Source organism: Tachypleus tridentatus, chromosome 12 (assembly GCF_004210375.1).
Source record: "Tachypleus tridentatus isolate NWPU-2018 chromosome 12, ASM421037v1, whole genome shotgun sequence".
NCBI classification, from domain to species: Eukaryota; Metazoa; Arthropoda; class Merostomata; order Xiphosura; family Limulidae; genus Tachypleus; species Tachypleus tridentatus.
In genome coordinates, this window is record NC_134836.1 from 58,005,599 (window position 1) to 58,030,729 (window position 25,131).

The 25,131-nt window shown below is 36.0% G+C and overlaps 1 protein-coding gene across 1 annotated transcript in view; it reads left to right on the forward strand.

Moving 5' to 3' along the window:
- Positions 1–3,278: 3,278 nt before the first annotated feature.
- The window catches only part of LOC143235629 (fasciclin-2-like), a 66,448-nt gene continuing 44,595 nt past the window's right edge, over positions 3,279–25,131 (forward strand). Inside the window, exons 1-2 of the mRNA XM_076473862.1 lie at positions 3,279–3,555; positions 9,853–10,044. Of these exons, the coding sequence (XP_076329977.1) occupies positions 3,279–3,555; positions 9,853–10,044 (469 nt within the window). The remainder of the gene's footprint in view (positions 3,556–9,852; positions 10,045–25,131) is intronic.

Here is a 25,131-nt window from a genome sequence, read left to right on the forward strand (position 1 = left end):
CTTATAGTAGCTGTGAATAAACTAATCTGCACAATATTTCTTCTGATAACTATTAAATCATGAAATAATGCATAAGAAATGAACTTTAGCAACCTGAAAAATAATCAACATAACCTGTGAACTATTTACACCAAAATAACCAGTCTAATCAAATATAAGTATATTATCAGATTATAATGATAAATATATTAACAAAGTAATGCAGCTTTAGAACATAATTATTCCTGTAAGCCAACACTAATATATACGTGATATATACGTAATATGCAAATAGGAATATCTTTCCGGCTAATCTTTTATGTACAGTTCCCATATTAATATTTATACAAGATTAATAATCAAATATTTTTACAACAAATGTCTAATGATAACAAACACGAAGAGAACATTTCCGTTTCCCGACAGGACAAACTGACATATGATCAATAGAGCCTTTTCGACATAATTAACCGTCATCCAGTTGGGAATTAGTGTTTCAATAAGAACCTCGAAAAATTGAAGCAAACCTTCAGGGAACACGCAAACCACCAAATCCCAAGAATTTGCACATTTAAGGTGATCTAATTATTCGGAGCTATAGAAAACCTTCTCGTAAACTTTGAACAAGATAAATATTATGGCAAGTACTGCTTTGGTAAATGAGCTAATAAAAATATCCTGCAGTGATTAGTATGTAATAAGTAAATCTGGTTTATGTTCAGTTTGGTAGTAAGGGAATCTTATTGAAACGTCCACCTCCCGCTAGTACAGCGGTGTGTCCACGGATTTACAACGCTAAAATCGGGGGTTCGATTCCCCTCGGTAGGCTAAGCATATAGACCGATGTGTCTTTGCTATAAGAAAACACACTTATTGAAATTATTTGGTACCACTCAGAAGGTCCTTGTTGTGGCTTTGATACAAGCTGATCAAAAGCAAAATTTTGTTGTTGTTTGTTTGAAAACGATTCTTGAAAATTTTGAAATTTTTTCGTAATCTATAAATAAAAAAAGATATTCGTATTAATTTAACCTGAGACACGTGCTATATGACAAATTAACATTATTTGAGGATAATCCAACATTTCACAGCTACGAGTCTTAGTGATTAGAATGTAAATCTGAGATAAGATTAGACTTAGCTAATTAAAATGCAATTCGTTTATAATGCTAAACTTTGACCACCATCTGTATTATACAATTAGAGTAGCACCTAGTACAGCCCCCTAGTGACACAACAGAATATCTGCGGGCTCACACTGCTAAAAACCGGGTTTCGATACCCGTGATGAGCAGAATACAGATAGTCCTTTGTGCTTACTTCCAAACAAACAAACAAACAAACAGTACTTTCGCCACGTAGCGTTGCTCATACTCGACTCACAAAAAATATAAAAATTTGTCAGTATAGAAAATGAGATATAATATTCTATCATTATTTTTGGCTAAGTTATAGAGCACTAATAGCGTGAAAAATATACATGGAATTATATATATTAAACAGGAATTTTTGTTGCGACCTTGACTGTCCAAAATCTAATAATTTCTAGGTTAAATAATAGTCGAAATGTTTACCTATTTTCGTTCATATCTATTGAACCTTTATCGAGAAATCTTGTTGAAACACACACACACAGGGATGAAATTATAACCTCTGACCCCCCTCGGTGTTATAACACTCGTTATCTTTACAGAAAAACATCAACACACTTTCATCAACAACTATGTTTAAACACATCAACAGTTCATGTGATAGGTTTTAGAAAATTCGTATTTATTTTATTTTCTTAAAGAAAAATATCAAGGAGTCTATTCGCACAGATTAATTGTGAAGTCAGAATAACCATTAGCAACAGACAACAACCAATCAGAGCTGTATTGACAATATTGTTTGTCTTGTTGAATTTCACACAGAGCAACTCATGAGTTACCCTACGAAAGCCGGCCGTAATTTTAAACTTATAAATTTGTGACGAATTTTATTTTATTTTGTCATATCTGATTATAAATATTTTCTGGAGTCACTATCTCTCTCGAACAACGAGAAAGATGTAAGAAAAGTCAAATTGCTCTGGATTTAGATCTAGAGGTTAAGAAATTATTGACAAAAATGAACTTAAAAAGTGTATTATTCAAATGCTAGCAGATTATGACTTTTTTTTCTGAGGAAGTATTAAGAGAATACTCCACTGGCCAATCAGAGTTGAATGGTAAAGATAAGTCAGAGATCGAGCCTAAAACTCAAACAAACTGAATTGAACAAGCTCGTATCGAAACTGAAAAAGAAAACAAACGACTCGCGGCCGAAAAATAAATTAAGCCGAGAGAAACGGAAATTAGACTCAACTTCAATCAACCAAGGCAAAATGAGAACTTTGAAACAAATCGATTTGTTAAAGTTAGTAAATATTTCCTCTATTTTGAGAATGTTGTCCAAACCATAAAATGACCCACAGAAAAACTGTCATTATTATTACAAAGTGTTTTAACTGGTACAGCACCAGAAGCTTATGCTGTTCTCTCTCTATAATATTGTATGGATTGTGACAAGGTTAAAGCAGCTATCCTGAAAGCACAAGAGTTAGTACTGGAGACTTATCGCCTAAGATAATCGCAAACCAGATAACACTATGTAACAAAATTTTTACTTTTTCTTGTTCCTAGGCAGAAAGTGTTATTTCTCAATTGCTTATGCCTAAAGTAAATAGAAAAGACCTATTTTTCTCTTCAAACTTTGCTTTTGTGACCTGGGTAATGAAATTTTCAAATTTACCCATTTTTCTCGATCTTACAAGAATTTTCAAGAACTTTATAGAACGTTGTATAGCTTACGAGAATTTTTAAGTGATTTTACCAGAGAAGCTGAAAGCATTCTCCAGATGCATTCTGCTATATATGTGGCCAATTTATCAAGACAAGAGTGAAAATGTTCTATGTGACAGCATATGATAAAATGAGTGAAGTCTACAAAGCATATTTTGGTATGTCTGTCACGGATCAATACAAACCTTGGACACATCATTTTACCTGCGAGCACTGCAAATGAACTATAGAAGGTAAGACGGACAGTTTTTGCAATTTTGAATATAAAGATTTTATATTATAAAAATTTTAGACCTTTTTAAATTTAAATATATTTTAATTTATTTTTTTTAATTTCCAATGGTATAGAAAAAATATCACATATAAAATATTTTGCATGAAACTCTCACACATTAGTTGTGGATGAACTAAATTTATTCATAATAACAATTTTATTTTACTATTTTTGCAGGATGGTACAGAGGAGAAAAGAGAGCCATGAAGTTTGCTAGACCAAAAATTTGGCGTGAACTTACTGACCACTCAAGCAATTGTTACATCTGTATGGTGGACCCTTCCAAACGTAGGGCTGGCAAGAATGTATCTGCTATCATATATCTGGGCATCCCATTGTTCATCGTCCCAGTGCCACACTGCCCTGAGCTCCCTGTACCCACTTCGCCAGAGAGAGATCAGCCATCCTCAGAAGAAAGCATCAAATCAGAAGAGGAGGAAGACGTTGAGAATTCAGATTACAATTTCAGAGGTTCAGCTGGTAAGAGAAACCTATACTACCCAAACCAAAGGAAACACAATGACTTGATCAGAGATCTTGGTCTAACAAAGTCGAATGCCGAGACTATATTTGGGGACTGATATATGAAAGTGATTTACATTGCAGTCACAAATGTCGAAAAACTACTCACTTCTAAATATTTTTGTTCATTTTTGTATAACTTTAGTATCAATACAATTAAATCTTGATTGATATGCTATTTTATTCAGACCTCATGTAAATGAAAATGTGCACATTTGCCCGTTTTTACATATAAAATAGGTTAATTTGTAAATTTCATTATCCAGATCACAAAAACAAAGTTTGAAGGAAATAATGGTCATTTTCTGTACTTTTACAACATAAGCAATTAAGAAATAACACACACTATCCAGGAACAAAATTTATGTTACATACTGTAATCAAACTTATATAAAATTATTGTTATTGATTCTATGCATATTGGCAAAACTTTCAACAAACTGAACAACTATGTTTAACTGGGGGATTTTATTGTTGTGCCCGTGATGACCTCAAAACTTATTTGGGTGAAAAGCAAGTTGAAACAGAAAGCAGTTTCCAGTGATTACACTTTAAATTATAAAACCATTTTTTCATGAAAAGAAATTCCTCCATCTCAATAAAAACCAATATCTGTCCAATCCACTAAAGCTGAGGATTCTTGTATAAAACCTGTAGTTTGAGATCTTCCAGTCAGAATGAAACTTCATCAAAACCATCAACTCTTGTCTGCCATGTTTTGTAAAAGCCTCGTCATGTTATGTTCAATTGTTGGAATTTAAAAGAGCAAAAATAAAAGGAGTCAGCATCCAGTGCATGCGACTCCACATATGGATGTAGTTTCACCTCATGTTGTTGATATAAAGGCTGACACAATCAGGGAGAAATTGAAGCGACTTAATCACTGTTGTTAGAATATATATTGGCTTTAGATTCTGGTTCTACAACTGGTGAGTTTGTAATTGCTCAGAATATTAATGTGGGTTTCTTAATGTTCCTTTTCCAAAGCTTTATTTAGTATCAGACCTAGTTTCAGGACCAGCTGTGATTAAAGTAAGACCTACTCTGCCAATTAAAAGAATAGCCCAAGAGTTGGCGGTGGATGGTGATGACTAGCTGTCTTCCCTTTAGTCCTACACTGCAAAATAAGCGACGGCTAGAGCAGATAGCCTCGTGTAGCTTTGTGCGAAATTCAAAAGAAACAAAGAACGAAAAAGAAACCCACGTATGCTGAAATATTAATATATATATGTATATATATACGTGTTGACTACAAGCTTATAGATTGGTCATCTAAATTTAGAATTATTGCTTTTAATACAGCTATCAAATAAATGGGACCTGACATGATTTTGTGGTCGCAAGATCGAATTCCGTCTCCGAACAAACCCATGAGGGCGTTATAAAGTAACTCTCAAACCCAATTTTCGTCGATAAAATAGTTAACAAAGATTTAGTTATGGGAAGAGTTGACTAGCTATCTTTACTCGAGCCAATCAGTAAAAATTCAGACATAATTGGAAAAGATAATGCTTGTGTAGCTTTTGGACGAAATTTAAAAATAAACATTCTAACGTAACCCTGGTGACAGAATGATTAAGTGTAAACTACAATCAGACTAGATGTTTAAAATAATGTGTTATAAATATAACTACGTCTCTAATTTTATTGCGAATAATGTATTTCGTAAAAACAGAAGAGATGAACTAGGAATCCAGTTTGTCTAAATAAAGACATTATTGGTCTAATTTTTCACGAGGAAAGGTTTTCATTAGCACAGCAGTGTATTGACCAGATTTTGTAGTAACTACCATTTCTGTGTACATTTATAATAGAATTTCAGTTCCTCAACCATTGAATCCATAACAGAATACATTCAGTGATAACCTTTATTTTCTCTGCATGTTAAAAAGTATACAAGTTGAATCACATCAAACTTTCCTTTGTATATTTCTTTTTATATAATTCTACAGTTTCTATATCATTACCATGCCGAACCTGGCATGGCTAGGCGACTGAGGGCGCTGGAGTCGGAATCTGAGAGTCGAGAGTTCGAATCCCCGTCACATCAAACATGATCGCCCTTTCAGCTGTGGGGGAGTTATAATATGACGGTCAATCTCACTATTCGTTGGTAAAAGAGTAGCCCAAGAATTGGTGGTGGGCGATGATGACTAGCTGCCTTCCTTCTGGTCTTACACGGTGAAATTAGGTTCGGCTGGCGCAATTAGCCCTCGTGTAGCTTTGCGCGAAATGAAAAACTAACCACCTTTCATGATGTCACATTTTAAAATAAATGTCGCGTCTGGAAGCTACCACGCTCACGGCAAAGTGACGCACGGTGTAAGAACCACGTCAAACGCGTCTCCTGTTCTGGATCACCTCTTCCAACAAACGTTATTTCTCCTTCTAAAGATCTCTGAAACAAGATAACAAACTAACCTATCTTGTCTTTCCCTGCGTTAGAAACTGTCGAGCCACATCTGTACCCTTAAGCATAGGATATGTTATTCTGAACAAACCAAAGGGTATAGTTTTAAATGCAACCTAGATTGTCAGGATATCTCTTATGGATAACTGCCCACAAAACATAACTTAAAGAAATGTTCTGCTGAGATCTTAAGGATGGCCCCAGATTCTTACTTGGGCAAAAATATTTTGGTTTACATCTGGTTAGTGAAATATATTAAAGCGATATATCGCTAAACATTAACTACACATCACATGTATAAGGTTATTTAGTTAGTTAACTAAAACAGTTTAATAGTCTTAGTAACAGTGCTTGGATTTAAACTTCGAATATTTTTATTTAACACGTTTACAGAAATCACCCTTTTCAGCACACTTTCAAACGCTTAACAGTATTTATTTTAGACAGAACACAGGTTGATTTTTAGTTTGTTTGTTTCGAATTTCGCACAAAGCTACTCGACGGCTATCTGTGGTAGCCGTCTCTGATTTAGCAGTGTACGACTAGAGGGAAGGAAGCTAGTAATCACCACCCACCGCCAACTCTTGTTCTACTCACTTACAAACGAATAATGGGATTGACTGCACATTATATCGCCCCCACAGCGAGCATGTTTGGTGTGACGAAGATTCGAACCCGCGACCCTCAGATTACGAGTCGAGCGGCCTAACCATCAGGCTATGCTAGGCCTAGTAGGCCTCTCTGTTTTGTAGTAACGGCATAGCTATGCCCAGAACCCGATTTGTAACATCCTAAGCCCACAAGTATTACCGCTGAGCCACTGAGAAGTCTGAACGTAAAATGAAGTTTTAACAGAAGCCAATAAAAATGCACATTCCAATTTTTCTGACATTTCTTATTAATGAACCTTCTACTGACTTTTTCTTTTCAAATGTTGATAAAAGGAATTTTCAACATTTTGAACAAACTAAAAACTAGGTAAGAAAAAGTATAGAGAGACGTTATTTTATTGACCATCAAATTAAAGCCAGTTACGCCCTGTTATCCCACATATAAGAAAAGATTTTCGTCACTTATTTTCTATTACCTCAAGTGTTAAATTCGAGGTGACAACAAGTCGTAAAATAGCAGTGGTGTAGCATGTATAAAGTCAATAGATCATATGCTTTGTATGATAATAAAACTTCGAAATTAGTTAGAAAATTAGTGATATCATTTTCCGTAGAGGAAACGTTAATGACACGTCCTAAGCCTAACGTTATGTTAATAATAGTTTCGTTTAAATTATAAGTTATTGAAAGGCAAGTGCTGTCTTATCACTTCGTCATTAATTCTGGCCCGACACAATCATAAACGTAACTTGAGAGATGTTTACAATGGTAGTTAAAGTTCTACTTATTGATTGTTTAACACTCGTGACGACGTAACACGAGAGATGTTTACAATAGTAGTTAAAGTTCTACTTATTGATTGTTTAACACTCGTGACGACGTAACTTGAGAGATATTTACAATAGTAGTTAAAGTTCTACTTATTGATTGCTTAACACTCGTGACGACGTAACACGAGAGATGTTTACAATAGTAGTTAAAGTTCTACTAATTGATTGTTTAACACTCGTGACGACGTAACACGAGAGATGTTTACAATAGTAGTTAAAGTTCTACTTATTGATTGTTTAACACTCGTGACGACGTAACTTGAGAGATGTTTACAATAGTAGTTAAAGTTCTACTTATTGATTGTTTAACACTCGTGACGACGTAACACGAGAGATGTTTACAATAGTAGTTAAAGTTCTACTTATTGATTGTTTAACACTCGTGACGACGTAACACGAGAGATGTTTACAATAGTAGTTAAAGTTCTACTTATTGATTGTTTAACACTCGTGACGACGTAACACGAGAGATGTTTACAATAGTAGTTAAAGTTCTACTTATTGATTGTTTAACACTCGTGACGACGTAACTTGAGATATATTTACAATAGTAGTTAAAGTTCTACTTATTGATTGCTTAACACTCGTGACGACGTAACACGAGAGATGTTTACAATAGTAGTTAAAGTTCTACTTATTGATTGTTTAACACTCGTGACGACGTAACACGAGAGATGTTTACAATAGTAGTTAAAGTTCTACTTATTGATTGTTTAACACTCGTGACGACGTAACACGAGAGATGTTTACAATAGTAGTTAAAGTTCTACTTATTGATTGTTTAACACTCGTGACGACGTAACACGAGAGATGTTTACAATAGTAGTTAAAGTTCTACTTATTGATTGTTTAACACTCGTGACGACGTAACTTGAGAGATATTTACAATAGTAGTTAAAGTTCTACTTATTGATTGCTTAACACTCGTGACGACGTAACACGAGAGATGTTTACAATAGTAGTTAAAGTTCTACTTATTGATTGTTTAACACTCGTGACGACGTAACACGAGAGATGTTTACAATAGTAGTTAAAGTTCTACTTATTGATTGTTTAACACTCGTGACGACGTAACACGAGAGATGTTTACAATAGTAGTTAAAGTTCTACTTATTGATTGTTTAACACTCGTGACGACGTAACACGAGAGATGTTTACAATAGTAGTTAAAGTTCTACTTATTGATTGTTTAACACTCGTGACGACGTAACACGAGAGATTTTACAGTATTTGTTTATGCTGGCACTTGTGGATTGAGCTACATTTGCCTCACTTGACCACATGATTTACATACCCACGACCAAAAAAGAACGAGTTCGATTTTTCGGCAAAGGACGTGAACCATAAATCCTCAAATTTAATTTCCGAGCATGCTAACCACTAGGCTACGCACGACCCTTCTGGAGAGGATAAAATTGCTTATTAAAACCTATGGAATGTCTTTAAAACCTACAACAGAATAAGACATTGATTGCTATGTCAGAAATACAATAGATACGTTTACATACCTCGAATATCACGCATGGTGATCAAGCCAGAAGTTTTTCTGTCTTCCTGTAGGGGTAGATGTAATACCAGTAGAATTTTGTAAAACTCCTGGGCTTCCCTCAGTCGATTGTTCTATATGTAGCTGTTGACATCATTATCATCTCTGGTTCTTTTGCTTTAGTGAGACATTGCAATAACTAATTTAGAGCTTTAATAGAACATTATCAAAACTAATTTAGAGCTTAGTAAAACATTATAAAAACTAATTTAGTGGCTCTAACACTGTCTGTTCTAACAGTTATATACATCTATTTAATGGCAAACTTTCGACCATTAAACAATGAAACACCATAACGAGTAGTTATGGTTAGAAAGTTATTACATCTCTTTCAGAGATATGAAACAGTTCTAGCTACTTTTCAAAAACACTCTTCAGTTTTAGTGAGAAAGATGATTGAACAAGATGGAATCAAACAAATTCCTTTCAATCGTGAACTTTTGCTATTTTCATTTATACAAATGTGGTTTTGGAAGCTGACATCTGCATGTAGATGAAATGTGGTTTTGGAAGCTGACATCTACATGTAGATGAAATGTGGTTTTGGAAGCTGACATTTGCATGTAGATGAAGATCCTTGCAAAATTTTCAAAATGTTTTTTTCAAACTAATTTCGTCGTCACATTGAAAATCTAGGTGTCTCTCCACAACAATGTTGACCATCAAAACCTGAAAATGTATACAATATTGTAAAGATTGCTACTGCAACTTACTATATAGATTTTACAATGGTTTATTAGTGCAACCCAAAACAAAAACTGTGAAAGGTCTTCTGTTACCAAATTTCAACAAACATTGTTCAAATGTTACATTCTTGTTTATAATTACAATGCAAGTTTTTATATGTAACATTATCAGAATACGGATCAATATACAAAACAATGATGATGAATTCTAGATGGCTGGACAAGGAAGATGTCCGTATACAACTCAAAGCTGTCGAGTCTCCCTCAAGATTTCGAGAACAAATCACTCATTTGCAAGCTCAGCTTAACGTTACATTAATCTACAGGTGGATGGATAGAGACTTTTCAAAAGCTGACCCGTGTGGTAGATGTTTATTGAAGCTTATTCCTCTCACAATAAGGCAAATAAAAATAAAAGCTATTGTTTTCTTTCAATGGTGCACATCCAATGGGCAAAAATCATGCTAGCTAGATTCGACTTAAAGGAACATTTTGTATATGGAGATAATTTTGATGTGTGCAGGATTAAACATTGGTAAATTTACTGACCTCTATTTGGCTAGTAAAATCAGGGACTACTGTTTACCAACATAAAACAGGACTGATTGTCGCATAATAACGTCCTTGCGGTTGAAAGGTCCAACATGTTTAGTGACGGGACTTGAATCCATGATCCACAGATCGTCAGTCAAACGCTACAATCCAACCATATTGGGCCTACACTCTTAATAGGAGGTTTATTCACGTATTTGTGATGTTTGGTAAAGGCTTTAATGAGCAGCATCACCGTGTGGTAGCAACAGTTGAATACTTTGTATTCATCTATTCAAGTTTCATCATTTCTCTGTTTACAAAAAAACCATCGATCAGAAAACCTAGTTGAAATAGATGTGAGTAACTGTGTCAGTTTATTTTCATTTGACACAGTATGATGTATTCATACTCTTTGTCCAAATCCTAAGAGTCTCCGGCTTTGCGGTTTTTGGCTCGAATCCACTTGAGAATACCTAATAAAATACATAAAAACATTATCATCACACTAATGGTAAATTTCGATATTAGGCGCCTTGTGTCTTTGCAGTGAATACACTTGGCATCACACTACACCGCTAAGAATAACGGTTATACCTCGAATTTGTAATTCTTGTTAAACATATATTACTTGAAAACGATCTGCTTCTAATGGCTGAAAACCCGCAGTTTTAATTGCTGTAACGGTAATTACGATGTTTAATTTAGCCATCCAGTGAGATTCTCGTCTTTCGCAACTGCAGTTTGTTCAGTTGCTAGTAATAGAGCCATATATATATTTTTCTCTTTCATTAACTGGAGACAATGTGATGATATATCGTGAAGGAACTTGTATCCTTGGAATTTTTGTTTTAGCTACAGAGAGCTACTTTAACAACGAAATTAATTTAACGAATTGTTAATTGGACATCAGTTGCCTTTAGTAAAGTAATTTTGTTATTATAACGAAGAAACTTTGATAAAACCTTTTAAGCTGGTACAGAATATACATTTCTACCTAAAGAAAATAAATCTGAAGATAGTAAGCTTTTCACACACTATCCTATTTGGGAAACAGGTGGTTCTGGTTCATTTATAAAACAGGTTTTACAGCAAGAGAAACAGACCCAACAAATATTGTTAAGAAAACGTATGCTTCTGTTTGCTTTTTATCTGTTTTATGTTTTCTTATTGGTCGCTGTCGGTGAATAAAATGGAACTACCAGCGCTTATAATGGGTGAGCGTACGAAACTATATGTTGTTGTTTTTGTCATTGTTCATCTTAGTTCTAGCGAAGCATTCCAGAGCCAATTGTAATCCTATCGGAAACTTGACAAGATAAAAAATAAATTTTCTTCAATTAAAACAGTGTGTGTGTTTTTCTTACAACAAAGCCACTTTGGGATATCTGCTGAGGCCACCTAGGGAAATCGAACCTTTGATTTTAGCGTTGTAAATCAGTAGAGTTACCGCTGTACTCGCGGAGGACGTATTTAAAAAATGGTCATATAGAAACACATAGGAAATTGAATAAATATGTATTAAAGTGAATACCTTAGTGACAAAATGTTATTGTTCTTATGGTCAGCTACATTTGATTAACATGGCTATATAATCATCATATTATTTTCTACAGTTATTGTTTTATTTCTATTTTTAAAAATATTCATATATTATACGAAATAATGACAATTTATTTTGATAAAGAGTTTAATTGTTCAACTCATCTTCAATAATATGGACAAAGGGAGATGTGACTGATGTTTCATATCATGATGGAGATGTGACTGATGTTTCATATCATGATTTTTTTATCCACTGAAAAGCATATTTAAAGATGGTTGAATTCTAAACAAACCCATATCAGAAATTAGTAAAAACGATAATGTCTTTACAGAGAAATATGAAATAAAAGTCACTGGCATACATTTCAATAGGTACTGTTTTACATATCAGATTGTTTCAACACAAGATTAAAGACTTCTGTGGTATATATTTCAATACGTACTGTTTTAAATATCAGCTTGTTTCAACACAAAATTAAAGACTTCACTGGTATATATTTCAATACGTACTGTTTTACATATCAGCTTTTCTCAACCCAAGATTAAAGACTTCACTGGTATATATATCAATACGTACTGTTTTACATATCAGCTTGTTTCAACACAAAATTAAAGACTTCCCTGGTATATATTTCAATATGTACTGTTTTACATATCAGCTTTTTTCAACACAAGATTGAAGACTTCACTGGTATATATTTCAATATGTACTGTTTTACATGTCAGCTTTCTGTATTTCAACAATTAGGGTCAACGGACGATTGCAGACAACCTTGGTTAATTCATCATCAATACAATACACAAATACGTATTTGTCATTCCTAATCGAGACGAGAATATTGGCTCAAATAGCCAGTCCTCACGATCTGACTAGCGTATTACGTCGAGACCGACAACGCCCGTAAGGCCATCTATGGCTAGCCAAGTGCAAACTTCATGATTCATATATGTTTATTAGAATAATTCCTCGTAATCAAATCATAATAATAAATTATCAGATCATCAAAATTGTTATGAAACTTAGCGAGTCAGTAGACTGTTAGTGAAATACAAGGAACAGAAGAACATTGCAATGTGAAGATTGCGGGAAAAAAACATGGAATTAATCTAAGTTTCTTTTACGTCATCAGTTGGACCGTGCGAAAACAAAATGGAGGCACTCTTCTCTCAGGAGTTCACGTGAGGATAACACTAAACACGTATTATTGCGTGGAAAATAAATGTTTTAAAAGTTTCTATGCTAATTAAAAATATAAATCTTTTGACGTCACAGAGAACAATAATACATATAAGTTCCAATAATCTGTACAGTTATCGTTCGAGATACCGCTTAGGTATTATAAATGCATCATTTATTTTATTTTACCTTTCAGTAATCTGACAGACGAGAGTGTAAATAACGCATTGTTTTTGATACGGCAAGTCTTCCCTTGTTGCTCTAAAATAGACGGTTTTGATGATTTTGTCCAACAACTTTACATAAAAACAAATAACGTAGCATTGTTTACAATAACATTACCATTTGAGTATTGAATCACCCGAAAGTTGAAGTTTTTTTTCAAATACGTATTTCATCCATTTTTCCTCTGTTTTCAGCTAATGATGTTGATTTATTTTATCGGTAAGTCTCAAGAGTTATAATAACGGTAGGCACAACACAGATTGTTTGTTTGTTTGTTTGTTTTTGATTTTCGCACAAAGCTACTCGAGGGCTATCTGTGCTAGCCGTCCCTAATTTAGCAGTGTAAGACTAGAGGGAAGGCAGCTAGTCACCACCACCCACCGCCAACTCTTGGGCTACTCTTTTACCAACGAATAGTGGGATTGACCGTAACATTATAACATCCCCACGGCTGAAATGGCGAGCATAATTGGCGCGATAGGGATGCGAATCCGCGACCCTCAGATAACGAGTCGCAAGCCTTAACACGCTTGGCCATGCCGGGCACACAACACAGAAAGCCTATTAAGTATCTTTGTGTTAAAACAAACAAGGAATAAGAGTTAGCTTCCACGAAAAAGAAACAACTTCTTATATTTCAGTATTCCAAAAGAAGTCAAAAGGCTTTTATAAAGATTGTGTAAGTCAAAGTTTAAACGTCGGCTTTTGTTAATAAACAAATAAGTTAAAAATAGTAACTGTGCTTAGCCTTACTGCTAAATTGTTTCAATAGCAAAATGTATGTTTTCAAGACAAAGCGATCTGGGAAAAAAATAGGCAAAAAAAAAGGACTGTTTGTGGAAAGTAATCATGTAAATGCAGTAATGGTTTATTTTAAATATCGCGCAAAGATACACGAGGGCTACCTGCGCTAGCTGTCCCTAATTTAGCAGTGTAAGACTAGAGGGAAAGCAGCTAGTCATCACCACCCACGGCCAACTCTTGGGTTACTCTTTTACAAACGAATAGTGGGATTGACCATTACATTATAAAGCCCACACAACTGATGAGCGAACATGTTTGGTGTGACGGTGATTCGAACCCTCGGCCCTCAGATTACGAGTAAAATGCCTTAACCAGGTACCGTTGACCCTAATGGGTACTGGACTTTCCATCAAACGTTTGGTTATTTTAATTATATAAAATTAAAGACAATCAAAGTTCCTGCCAAAGTCAAGTATAGTTATAAAAATAAAAGGATTTTATTTTAAATTAACAACGACCCAAAGTTCCTCCCATTAAATATTTTCATTAGCGATTCGGGTGATGCAATTGTTCTCTTTATTATGTTTTATTCTAAATTATTCGAGGAAGTAAGAATTCTAAAGTACATTTGGAAAAACAGAATTTGATATTTTAGACACATATTACAAATTATAATTCCCTTTATTTAGTTTATTATGTCGACAGCACTACGTAACTAACAGCACTAGGTTCAGTTTATAATGTCGACAGTACTACGTAACTAACAGCACTAGGTACAGTTTATAATGTCGACAGTACTACGTAACTAACAGCACTAGGTACAGTTTATAATGTCGACAGTACTACGTAACTAACAGCACTAGGTACAGTTTATAATGTGGACAGTACTACGTAACTAACAGCACTAGGTACAGTTTATAATGTGGACAGTACTACGTAACTAAGAGCACTAGGTACAGTTTATAATGTGGACAGTACTATGTAACTAACAGCACTAGGTACAGTTTATAATGTGGACAGTACTACGTAACTGACAGCACTAGGTACAGTTTATAATGTGGACAGTACTATGTAACTAACAGCACTAGGTACAGTTTATAATGTGGACAGTACTACGTAACTAACAGCACTAGGTACAGTTTATAATGTCGACAGCACTAGGTAACTAACAGCACTAAGTACAGTTTATAATGTCGAAAGTACTGCGTAACTAACAGCACTAGGTACAGTTTATAATGTCGACAGTACTACGTAACTAACAGCACTAGAAACAGTTTATAATGTGGACAGTACTACGTAACTGACAGCACTAGGTACAGTTTATAATGTTGACAGTACTACCTAACTAACAGCACTAGGTACAGTTTATAATGTGGACAGTACTACGTAACTAACAGCACTAGGTACAGTTTATAATGGCGACAGCACTACGTAACTAACAGCACTAGGTACAGTTTATAATGTCGACAGTACTGCGTAACTAACAGCACTAGGTACAGTTTATAATGTCGACAGTACTACGTAACTAACAGCACTAGGTACAGTTTATAATGTGGACAGTACTACGTAACTAACAGCACTAGGTACAGTTTATAATGTGGACAGTACTACGTAACTAACAGCACTAGGTACAGTTTATAATGTCGACAGCACTACGTAACTAACAGCACTAGGTACAGTTTATAATGTCGACAGTACTGCGTAACTAACAGCACTAGGTACAGTTTATAATGTCGACAGTACTACGTAACTAACAGCACTAGGTACAGTTTATAATGTGGACAGTAGTACGTAACTAACAGCACTAGGTACAGTTTATTATGTCGACAGCACTACGTAACTAACAGCACTAGGTACAGTTTATAATGTGGACAGTACTACGTAACTAACAGCACTAGGTACAGTTTATAATGTCGACAGCACTACGTAACTAACAGCACTAGGTACAGTTTATAATGTCGACAGTACTACGTAACTAACAGCACTAGGTACAGTTTATAATGTCGACAGTACTACGTAACTAACAGCACTAGGTACAGTTTATAATGTGGACAGTACTATGTAACTGGCAGCACTAGGTACAGTTTATAATGTCGACAGGACTATGTAACTAACAGCACTAGGTACAGTTTATAATGTCGACAGTACTACGTAACTGACAGCACTAGGTACAGTTTATAATGTGGACAGTACTACGTAACTAACAGCACTAGGTACAGTTTATAATGTCGACAGCACTACGTAACTAACAGCACTAGGTACAGTTTATAATGTCGACAGTACTACGTAACTAACAGCACTAGGTACAGTTTATAATGTGGACAGTACTACGTAACTAACAGCACTAGGTACAGTTTATAATGTCGACAGCACTACGTAACTAACAGCACTAGGTACAGTTTATAATGTCGACAGTACTACGTAACTAACAGCACTAGGTACAGTTTATAATGTGGACAGTACTACGTAACTAACAGCACTAGGTACAGTTTATAATGTCGACAGGACTACGTAACTAACAGCACTAGGTACAGTTTATAATGTCGACAGTACTACGTAACTAACAGCACTAGGTACAGTTTATAATGTCGACAGTACTACGTAACTAACAGCACTAGGTACAGTTTATAATGTCGACAGTACTACGTAACTAACAGCACTAGGTACAGTTTATAATGTCGACAGTACTACGTAACTAACAGCACTAGGTACAGTTTATAATGTCGACAGTACTACGTAACTAACAGCACTAGGTACAGTTTATAATGTGGACAGTACTACGTAACTCACAGCACTAGGTACAGTTTATAATGTGGACAGTACTACGTAACTGACAGCACTAGGTACAGTTTATAATGTGGACAGTACTACGTAACTAACAGCACTAGGTACAGTTTATAATGTGGACAGTACTACGTAACTAACAGCACTAGGTACAGTTTATAATGTCGACAGCACTACGTAACTAACAGCACTAGGTACAGTTTATAATGTCGACAGTACTGCGTAACTAACAGCACTAGGTACAGTTTATAATGTCGACAGTACTACGTAACCAACAGCACTAGAAACAGTTTATAATGTGGACAGTACTACGTAACTGACAGCACTAGGTACAGTTTATAATGTTGACAGTACTACCTACCTAACAGCACTAGGTACAGTTTATAATGTGGACAGTACTACGTAACTAACAGCACTAGGTACAGTTTATAATGGCGACAGCACTACGTAACTAACAGCACTAGGTACAGTTTATAATGTCGACAGTACTGCGTAACTAACAGCACTAGGTACAGTTTATAATGTCGACAGTACTACGTAACTAACAGCACTAGGTACAGTTTATAATGTGGACAGTACTACGTAACTAACAGCACTAGGTACAGTTTATAATGTGGACAGTACTACGTAACTGACAGCACTAGGTACAGTTTATAATGTGGACAGTACTACGTAACTAACAGCACTAGGTACAGTTTATAATGTCGACAGCACTACGTAACTGACAGCTTTAGGTACAGTTTATAATGTCGACAGTACTACGTAACTGACAGCACTAGGTACAGTTTATAATGTCGACAGTACTACGTAACTAACAGCACTAGGTACAGTTTATAATGTGGACAGTACTACGTAACTGACAGCACTAGGTACAGTTTATAATGTGGACAGTACTACGTAACTAACAGCACTAGGTACAGTTTATAATGTGGACAGCACTACGTAACTAACAGCACTAGGTACAGTTTATAATGTCGACAGTACTACGTAACTAACAGCACTAGGTACAGTTTATAATGTCGACAGTACTACGTAACTAACAGCACTAGGTACAGTTTATAATGTGGACAGTACTACGTAACTAACAGCACTAGGTACAGTTTATAATGTGGACAGTACTACGTAACTGACAGCACTAGGTACAGTTTATAATGTCGACAGCACTACGTAACTAACAGCACTAGGTACAGTTTATAATGTGGACAGTACTACGTAACTAACAGCACTAGGTACAGTTTATAATGTCGACAGCACTACGTAACTAACAGCACTAGGTACAGTTTATAATGTCGACAGTACTACGTAACTAACAGCACTAGGTACAGTTTATAATGTGGACAGTACTACGTAACTAACAGCACTAGGTACAGTTTATAATGTCGACAGCACTACGTAACTAACAGCACTAGGTACAGTTTATAATGACGACAGTACTACGTAACTAACAGCACTAGGTACAGTTTATAATGTGGACAGCACTACGTAACTAACAGCACTAGGTACAGTTTATTATGTCGACAGCACTACGTAACTAACAGCACTAGGTACAGTTTATAATGTCGACAGTACTACGTAACTAACAGCACTAGGTACAGTTTATAATGTCGACAGTACTACGTAACTAACAGCACTAGGTACAGTTTATAATGTCGACAGTACTACGTAACTGACAGCACTAGGTACAGTTTATAATGTCGACAGCACTACGCAACTGACAGCACTAGGTACAGTTTATTATGTCGACAGCACTACGTAACTAACAGCACTAGGTACAGTTTATAATGTGGACAGTGCAACGTAACTAACAGCACTAGGTACAGTTTATAATGTCGACAGCACTACGTAACTAACAGCACTAGGTACAGTTTATAATGTCGACAGTACTACGTAACTAACAGCACTAGGTACAGTTTATAATGTCGACAGTACTACGTAACTAACAGCACTAGGTACAGTTTATAATGTCGACAGTACTACGTAACTAACAGCACTAGGTACAGTTTATAATGTGGACAGTACTACGTAACTAACAGCACTAGGTACAGTTTATAATGTCGACAGCACTACGTAACTAACAGCACTAGGTACAGTTTATAATGTCGACAGTACTACGTAACTAACAGCACTAGGTACAGTTTATAATGTCGACAGTACTACGTAACTAACAGCACTAGGTACAGTTTATAATGTCGACAGTACTACGTAACTAACAGCACTAGGTACAGTTTATAATGTGGACAGTACTACGTAACTAACAGCACTAGGTACAGTTTATAATGTCGACAGCACTACGTAACTAACAGCACTAGGTACAGTTTATAATGTCGACAGTACTACGTAACTAACAGCACTAGGTACAGTTTATAATGTGGACAGTACTACGTAACTGACAGCACTAGGTACAGTTTATAATGTCGACAGCACTACGTAACTAACAGCACTAGGTACAGTTTATAATGTCGACAGCACTACGTAACTAACAGCACTAGGTACAGTTTATAATGTCGACAGTACTACGTAACTAACAGCACTAGGTACAGTTTATAATGTCGACAGTACTATGTAACTGACAGCACTAGGTACAGTTTATAATGTCGACAGCACTACGCAACTGACAGCACTAGGTACAGTTTATTATGTCGACAGCACTACGTAACTAACAGCACTAGGTACAGTTTATAATGTGGACAGTACTACGTAACTAACAGCACTAGGTACAGTTTATAATGTCGACAGCACTACGTAACTAACAGCACTAGGTACAGTTTATAATGTCGACAGTACTACGTAACTAACAGCACTAGGTACAGTTTATAATGTCGACAGTACTACGTAACTAACAGCACTAGGTACAGTTTATAATGTCGACAGTACTACGTAACTAACAGCACTAGGTACAGTTTATAATGTGGACAGTACTACGTAACTAACAGCACTAGGTACAGTTTATAATGTCGACAGCACTACGTAACTAACAGCACTAGGTACAGTTTATAATGTCGACAGTACTGCGTAACTAACAGCACTAGGTACAGTTTATAATGTCGACAGTACTACGTAACTAACAGCACTAGGTACAGTTTATAATGTGGACAGTACTACGTAACTAACAGCACTAGGTACAGTTTATAATGTGGACAGTACTACGTAACTAACAGCACTAGGTACAGTTTATAATGTCGACAGCACTACGTAACTAACAGCACTAGGTACAGTTTATAATGTCGACAGTACTACGTAACTAACAGCACTAGGTACAGTTTATAATGTCGACAGTACTACGTAACAAACAGCACTAGGTACAGTTTATAATGTGGACAGTACTACGTAACTAACAGCACTAGGTACAGTTTATAATGTCGACAGCACTACGTAACTAACAGCACTAGGTACAGTTTATAATGTGGACAGTACTACGTAACTAACAGCACTAGGTACAGTTTATAATGTCGACAGTACTACGTAACTAACAGCACTAGGTACAGTTTATAATGTCGACAGTACTACGTAACTAACAGCACTAGGTACAGTTTATAATGTCGACAGTACTACGTAACTAACAGCACTAGGTACAGTTTATAATGTGGACAGTACTATGTAACTGGCAGCACTAGGTACAGTTTATAATGTCGACAGTACTACGTAACTAACAGCACTAGGTACAGTTTATAATGTCGACAGTACTACGTAACTGACAGCAAAAGATACAGTTTATAATGTGGACAGTACTACGTAACTAACAGCACTAGGTACAGTTTATAATGTCGACAGTACTACGTAACTAACAGCACTAGGTACAGTTTATAATGTCGACAGTACTACGTAACTAACAGCACTAGGTACAGTTTATAATGTGGACAGTACTACGTAACTAACAGCACTAGGTACAGTTTATAATGTGGACAGTACTACGTAACTAACAGCACTAGGTACAGTTTATAATGTCGACAGTACTACGTAACTAACAGCACTAGGTACAGTTTATAATGTCGACAGTACTACGTAACTAACAGCACTAGGTACAGTTTATAATGTCGACAGTACTACGTAACTAACAGCACTAGGTACAGTTTATAATGTGGACAGTACTACGTAACTAACAGCACTAGGTACAGTTTATAATGTCGACAGCACTACGTAACTAACAGCACTAGGTACAGTTTATAATGTCGACAGTACTACGTAACTAACAGCACTAGGTACAGTTTATAATGTCGACAGTACTACGTAACTAACAGCACTAGGTACAGTTTATAATGTGGACAGTACTACGTAACTAACAGCACTAGGTACAGTTTATAATGTCGACAGGACTACGTAACTAACAGCACTAGGTACAGTTTATAATGTCGACAGTACTACGTAACTGACAGCACCAGGTACAGTTTATAATGTGGACAGTACTACGTAACTAACAGCACTAGGTACAGTTTATAATGTCGACAGCACTACGTAACTAACAGCACTAGGTACAGTTTATAATGTCGACAGTACTACGTAACTAACAGCACTAGGTACAGTTTATAATGTCGACAGTACTACGTAACTAACAGCACTAGGTACAGTTTATAATGTGGACAGTACTACGTAACTAACAGCACTAGGTACAGTTTATAATGTCGACAGTACTACGTAACTAACAGCACTAGGTACAGTTTATAATGTCGACCGTACTACATAACTGACAGCAAAAGATACAGTTTATAATGTGGACAGTACTACGTAACTAACAGCACTAGGTACAGTTTATAATGTCGACAGTACTACGTAACTAACAGCACTAGGTACAGTTTATAATGTCGACAGTACTACGTAACTAACAGCACTAGGTACAGTTTATAATGTCGACAGTACTACGTAACTAACAGCACTAGGTACAGTTTATAATGTGGACAGTACTACGTAACTAACAGCACTAGGTACAGTTTATAATGTGGACAGTACTATGTAACCAACAGCACTAGGTACAGTTTATAATGTCGACAGTACTACGTAACTAACAGCACTAGGTACAGTTTATAATGTCGACAGTACTACGTAACTAACAGCACTAGGTACAGTTTATAATGTCGACAGTACTACGTAACTGACAGCACTAGGTACAGTTTATAATGTGGACAGTACTACGTAACTAACAGCACTAGGTACAGTTTATAATGTCGACAGTACTACGTAACTAACAGCACTAGGTACAGTTTATAATGTCGACAGTACTACGTAACTAACAGCACTAGGTACAGTTTATAATGTCGACAGTACTACGTAACTAACAGCACTAGGTACAGTTTATAATGTCGACAGTACTACGTAACTAACAGCACTAGGTACAGTTTATAATGTCGACAGTACTACGTAACTAACAGCACTAGGTACAGTTTATAATGTGGACAGTACTACGTAACTGACAGCACTAGGTACAGTTTATAATGTCGACAGTACTACGTAACTAACAGCACTAGGTACAGTTTATAATGTCGACAGTACTACGTAACTAACAGCACTAGGTACAGTTTATAATGTCGACAGCACTACGTAACTAACAGCACTAGGTACAGTTTATAATGTCGACAGTACTACGTAACTAACAGCACTAGGTACAGTTTATAATGTCGACAGTACTACGTAACTAACAGCACTAGGTACAGTTTATAATGTCGACAGTACTACGTAACTAACAGCACTAGGTACAGTTTATAATGTCGACAGTACTACGTAACTAACAGCACTAGGTACAGTTTATAATGTCGACAGCACTACGTAACTAACAGCACTAGGTACAGTTTATAATGTGGACAGTACTACGTAACTAACAGCACTAGGTACAGTTTATAATGTCGACAGTACTACGTAACTAACAGCACTAGGTACAGTTTATAATGTCGACAGTACTGCGTAACTAACAGCACTAGGTACAGTTTATAATGTTGACAGTACTATGTAACTAACAGCACTAGGTACAGTTTATAATGTCGACAGTACTACGTAACTAACAGCACTAGGTACAGTTTATAATGTGGACAGTACTACGTAACTAACAGCACTAGGTACAGTTTATAATGTCGACAGTACTACGTAACTAACAGCACTAGGTACAGTTTATAATGTCGACAGTACTACGTAACTAACAGCACTAGGTACAGTTTATAATGTCGACAGTACTACGTAACTAACAGCACTAGGTACAGTTTATAATGTGGACAGTACTACGTAACTAACAGCACTAGGTACAGTTTATAATGTCGACAGTACTACGTAACTAACAGCACTAGGTACAGTTTATAATGTCGACAGTACTACGTAACTAACAGCACTAGGTACAGTTTATAATGTGGACAGTACTACGTAACTAACAGCACTAGGTACAGTTTATAATGTCGACAGTACTACGTAACTAACAGCACTAGGTACAGTTTATAATGTCGACAGTACTACGTAACTAACAGCACTAGGTACAGTTTATAATGTGGACAGTACTACGTAACTAACAGCACTAGGTACAGTTTATAATGTCGACAGTACTACGTAACTAACAGCACTAGGTACAGTTTATAATGTCGACAGTACTACGTAACTAACAGCACTAGGTACAGTTTATAATGTGGACAGTACTACGTAACTAACAGCACTAGGTACAGTTTATAATGTGGACAGTACTACGTAACTAACAGCACTAGGTACAGTTTATAATGTGGACAGTACTACGTAACTAACAGCACTAGGTACAGTTTATAATGTCGACAGCACTACGTAACTAACAGCACTAGGTACAGTTTATAATGTCGACAGTACTACGTAACCGTAACAGCACTAGGTACAGTTTATAATGTCGACAGTACTACGTAACCAACAGCACTAGGTACAGTTTATAATGTGGACAGTACTACGTAACTAACAGCACTAGGTACAGTTTATAATGTGGACAGTACTACGTAACTAACAGCACTAGGTACAGTTTATAATGTGGACAGTACTACGTAACTAACAGCACTAGGTACAGTTTATAATGTGGACAGTACTACGTAACTAACAGCACTAGGTACAGTTTATAATGTCGACAGTACTACGTAACTAACAGCACTAGGTACAGTTTATAATGTGGACAGTACTACGTAACCTAACAGCACTAGGTACAGTTTATAATGTGGACAGTACTACGTAACTAACAGCACTAGGTACAGTTTATAATGTGGACAGTACTATGTAACCAACAGCACTAGGTACAGTTTATAACGTCGACAGTGCTACGTAACTAACAGCACTAGGTACAGTTTATAATGTGGACAGTACTACGTAACCAACAGCACCAGGTACAGTTTATAATGTGGACAGTACTACGTAACTAACAGCACTAGGTACAGTTTATAATGTGGACAGTACTACGTAACTAACAGCACTAGGTACAGTTTATAATGTGGACAGTACTACGTAACTAACAGCACTAGGTACAGTTTATAATGTGGACAGTACTACGTAACTAACAGCACTAGGTACAGTTTATAATGTGGACAGTACTACGTAACTAACAGCACTAGGTACAGTTTATAATGTGGACAGTACTACGTAACTAACAGCACTAGGTACAGTTTATAATGTCGACAGTACTACGTAACTAACAGCACTAGGTACAGTTTATAATGTCGACAGTACTACGTAACTAACAGCACTAGGTACAGTTTATAATGTGGACAGTACTACGTAACTGACAGCACTAGGTACAGTTTATAATGTCGACAGTACTACGTAACTAACAGCACTAGGTACAGTTTATAATGTGGACAGTACTACGTAACTAACAGCACTAGGTACAGTTTATAATGTCGACAGTACTACGTAACTAACAGCACTAGGTACAGTTTATAATGTGGACAGTACTACGTAACTAACAGCACTAGGTACAGTTTATAATGTCGACAGCACTACGTAACTAACAGCACTAGGTACAGTTTATAATGTCGACAGTACTACGTAACTAACAGCACTAGGTACAGTTTATAATGTCGACAGTACTACGTAACTAACAGCACTAGGTACAGTTTATAATGTCGACAGCACTACGTAACTAACAGCACTAGGTACAGTTTATAATGTCGACAGCACTACGGAACTAACAGCACTAGGTACAGTTTATAATGGGACAGTACTACGTAACTAACAGCACTAGGTACAGTTTATAATGTCGACAGTACTACGTAACTAACAGCACTAGGTACAGTTTATAATGTCGACAGTACTACGTAACTAACAGCACTAGGTACAGTTTATAATGTCGACAGTACTACGTAACTAACAGCACTAGGTACAGTTTATAATGTGGACAGTACTACGTAACCAACAGCACTAGGTACAGTTTATAATGTCGACAGTACTACGTAACTAACAGCACTAGGTACAGTTTATAATGTCGACAGTACTACGTAACCAACAGCACTAGGTACAGTTTATAAT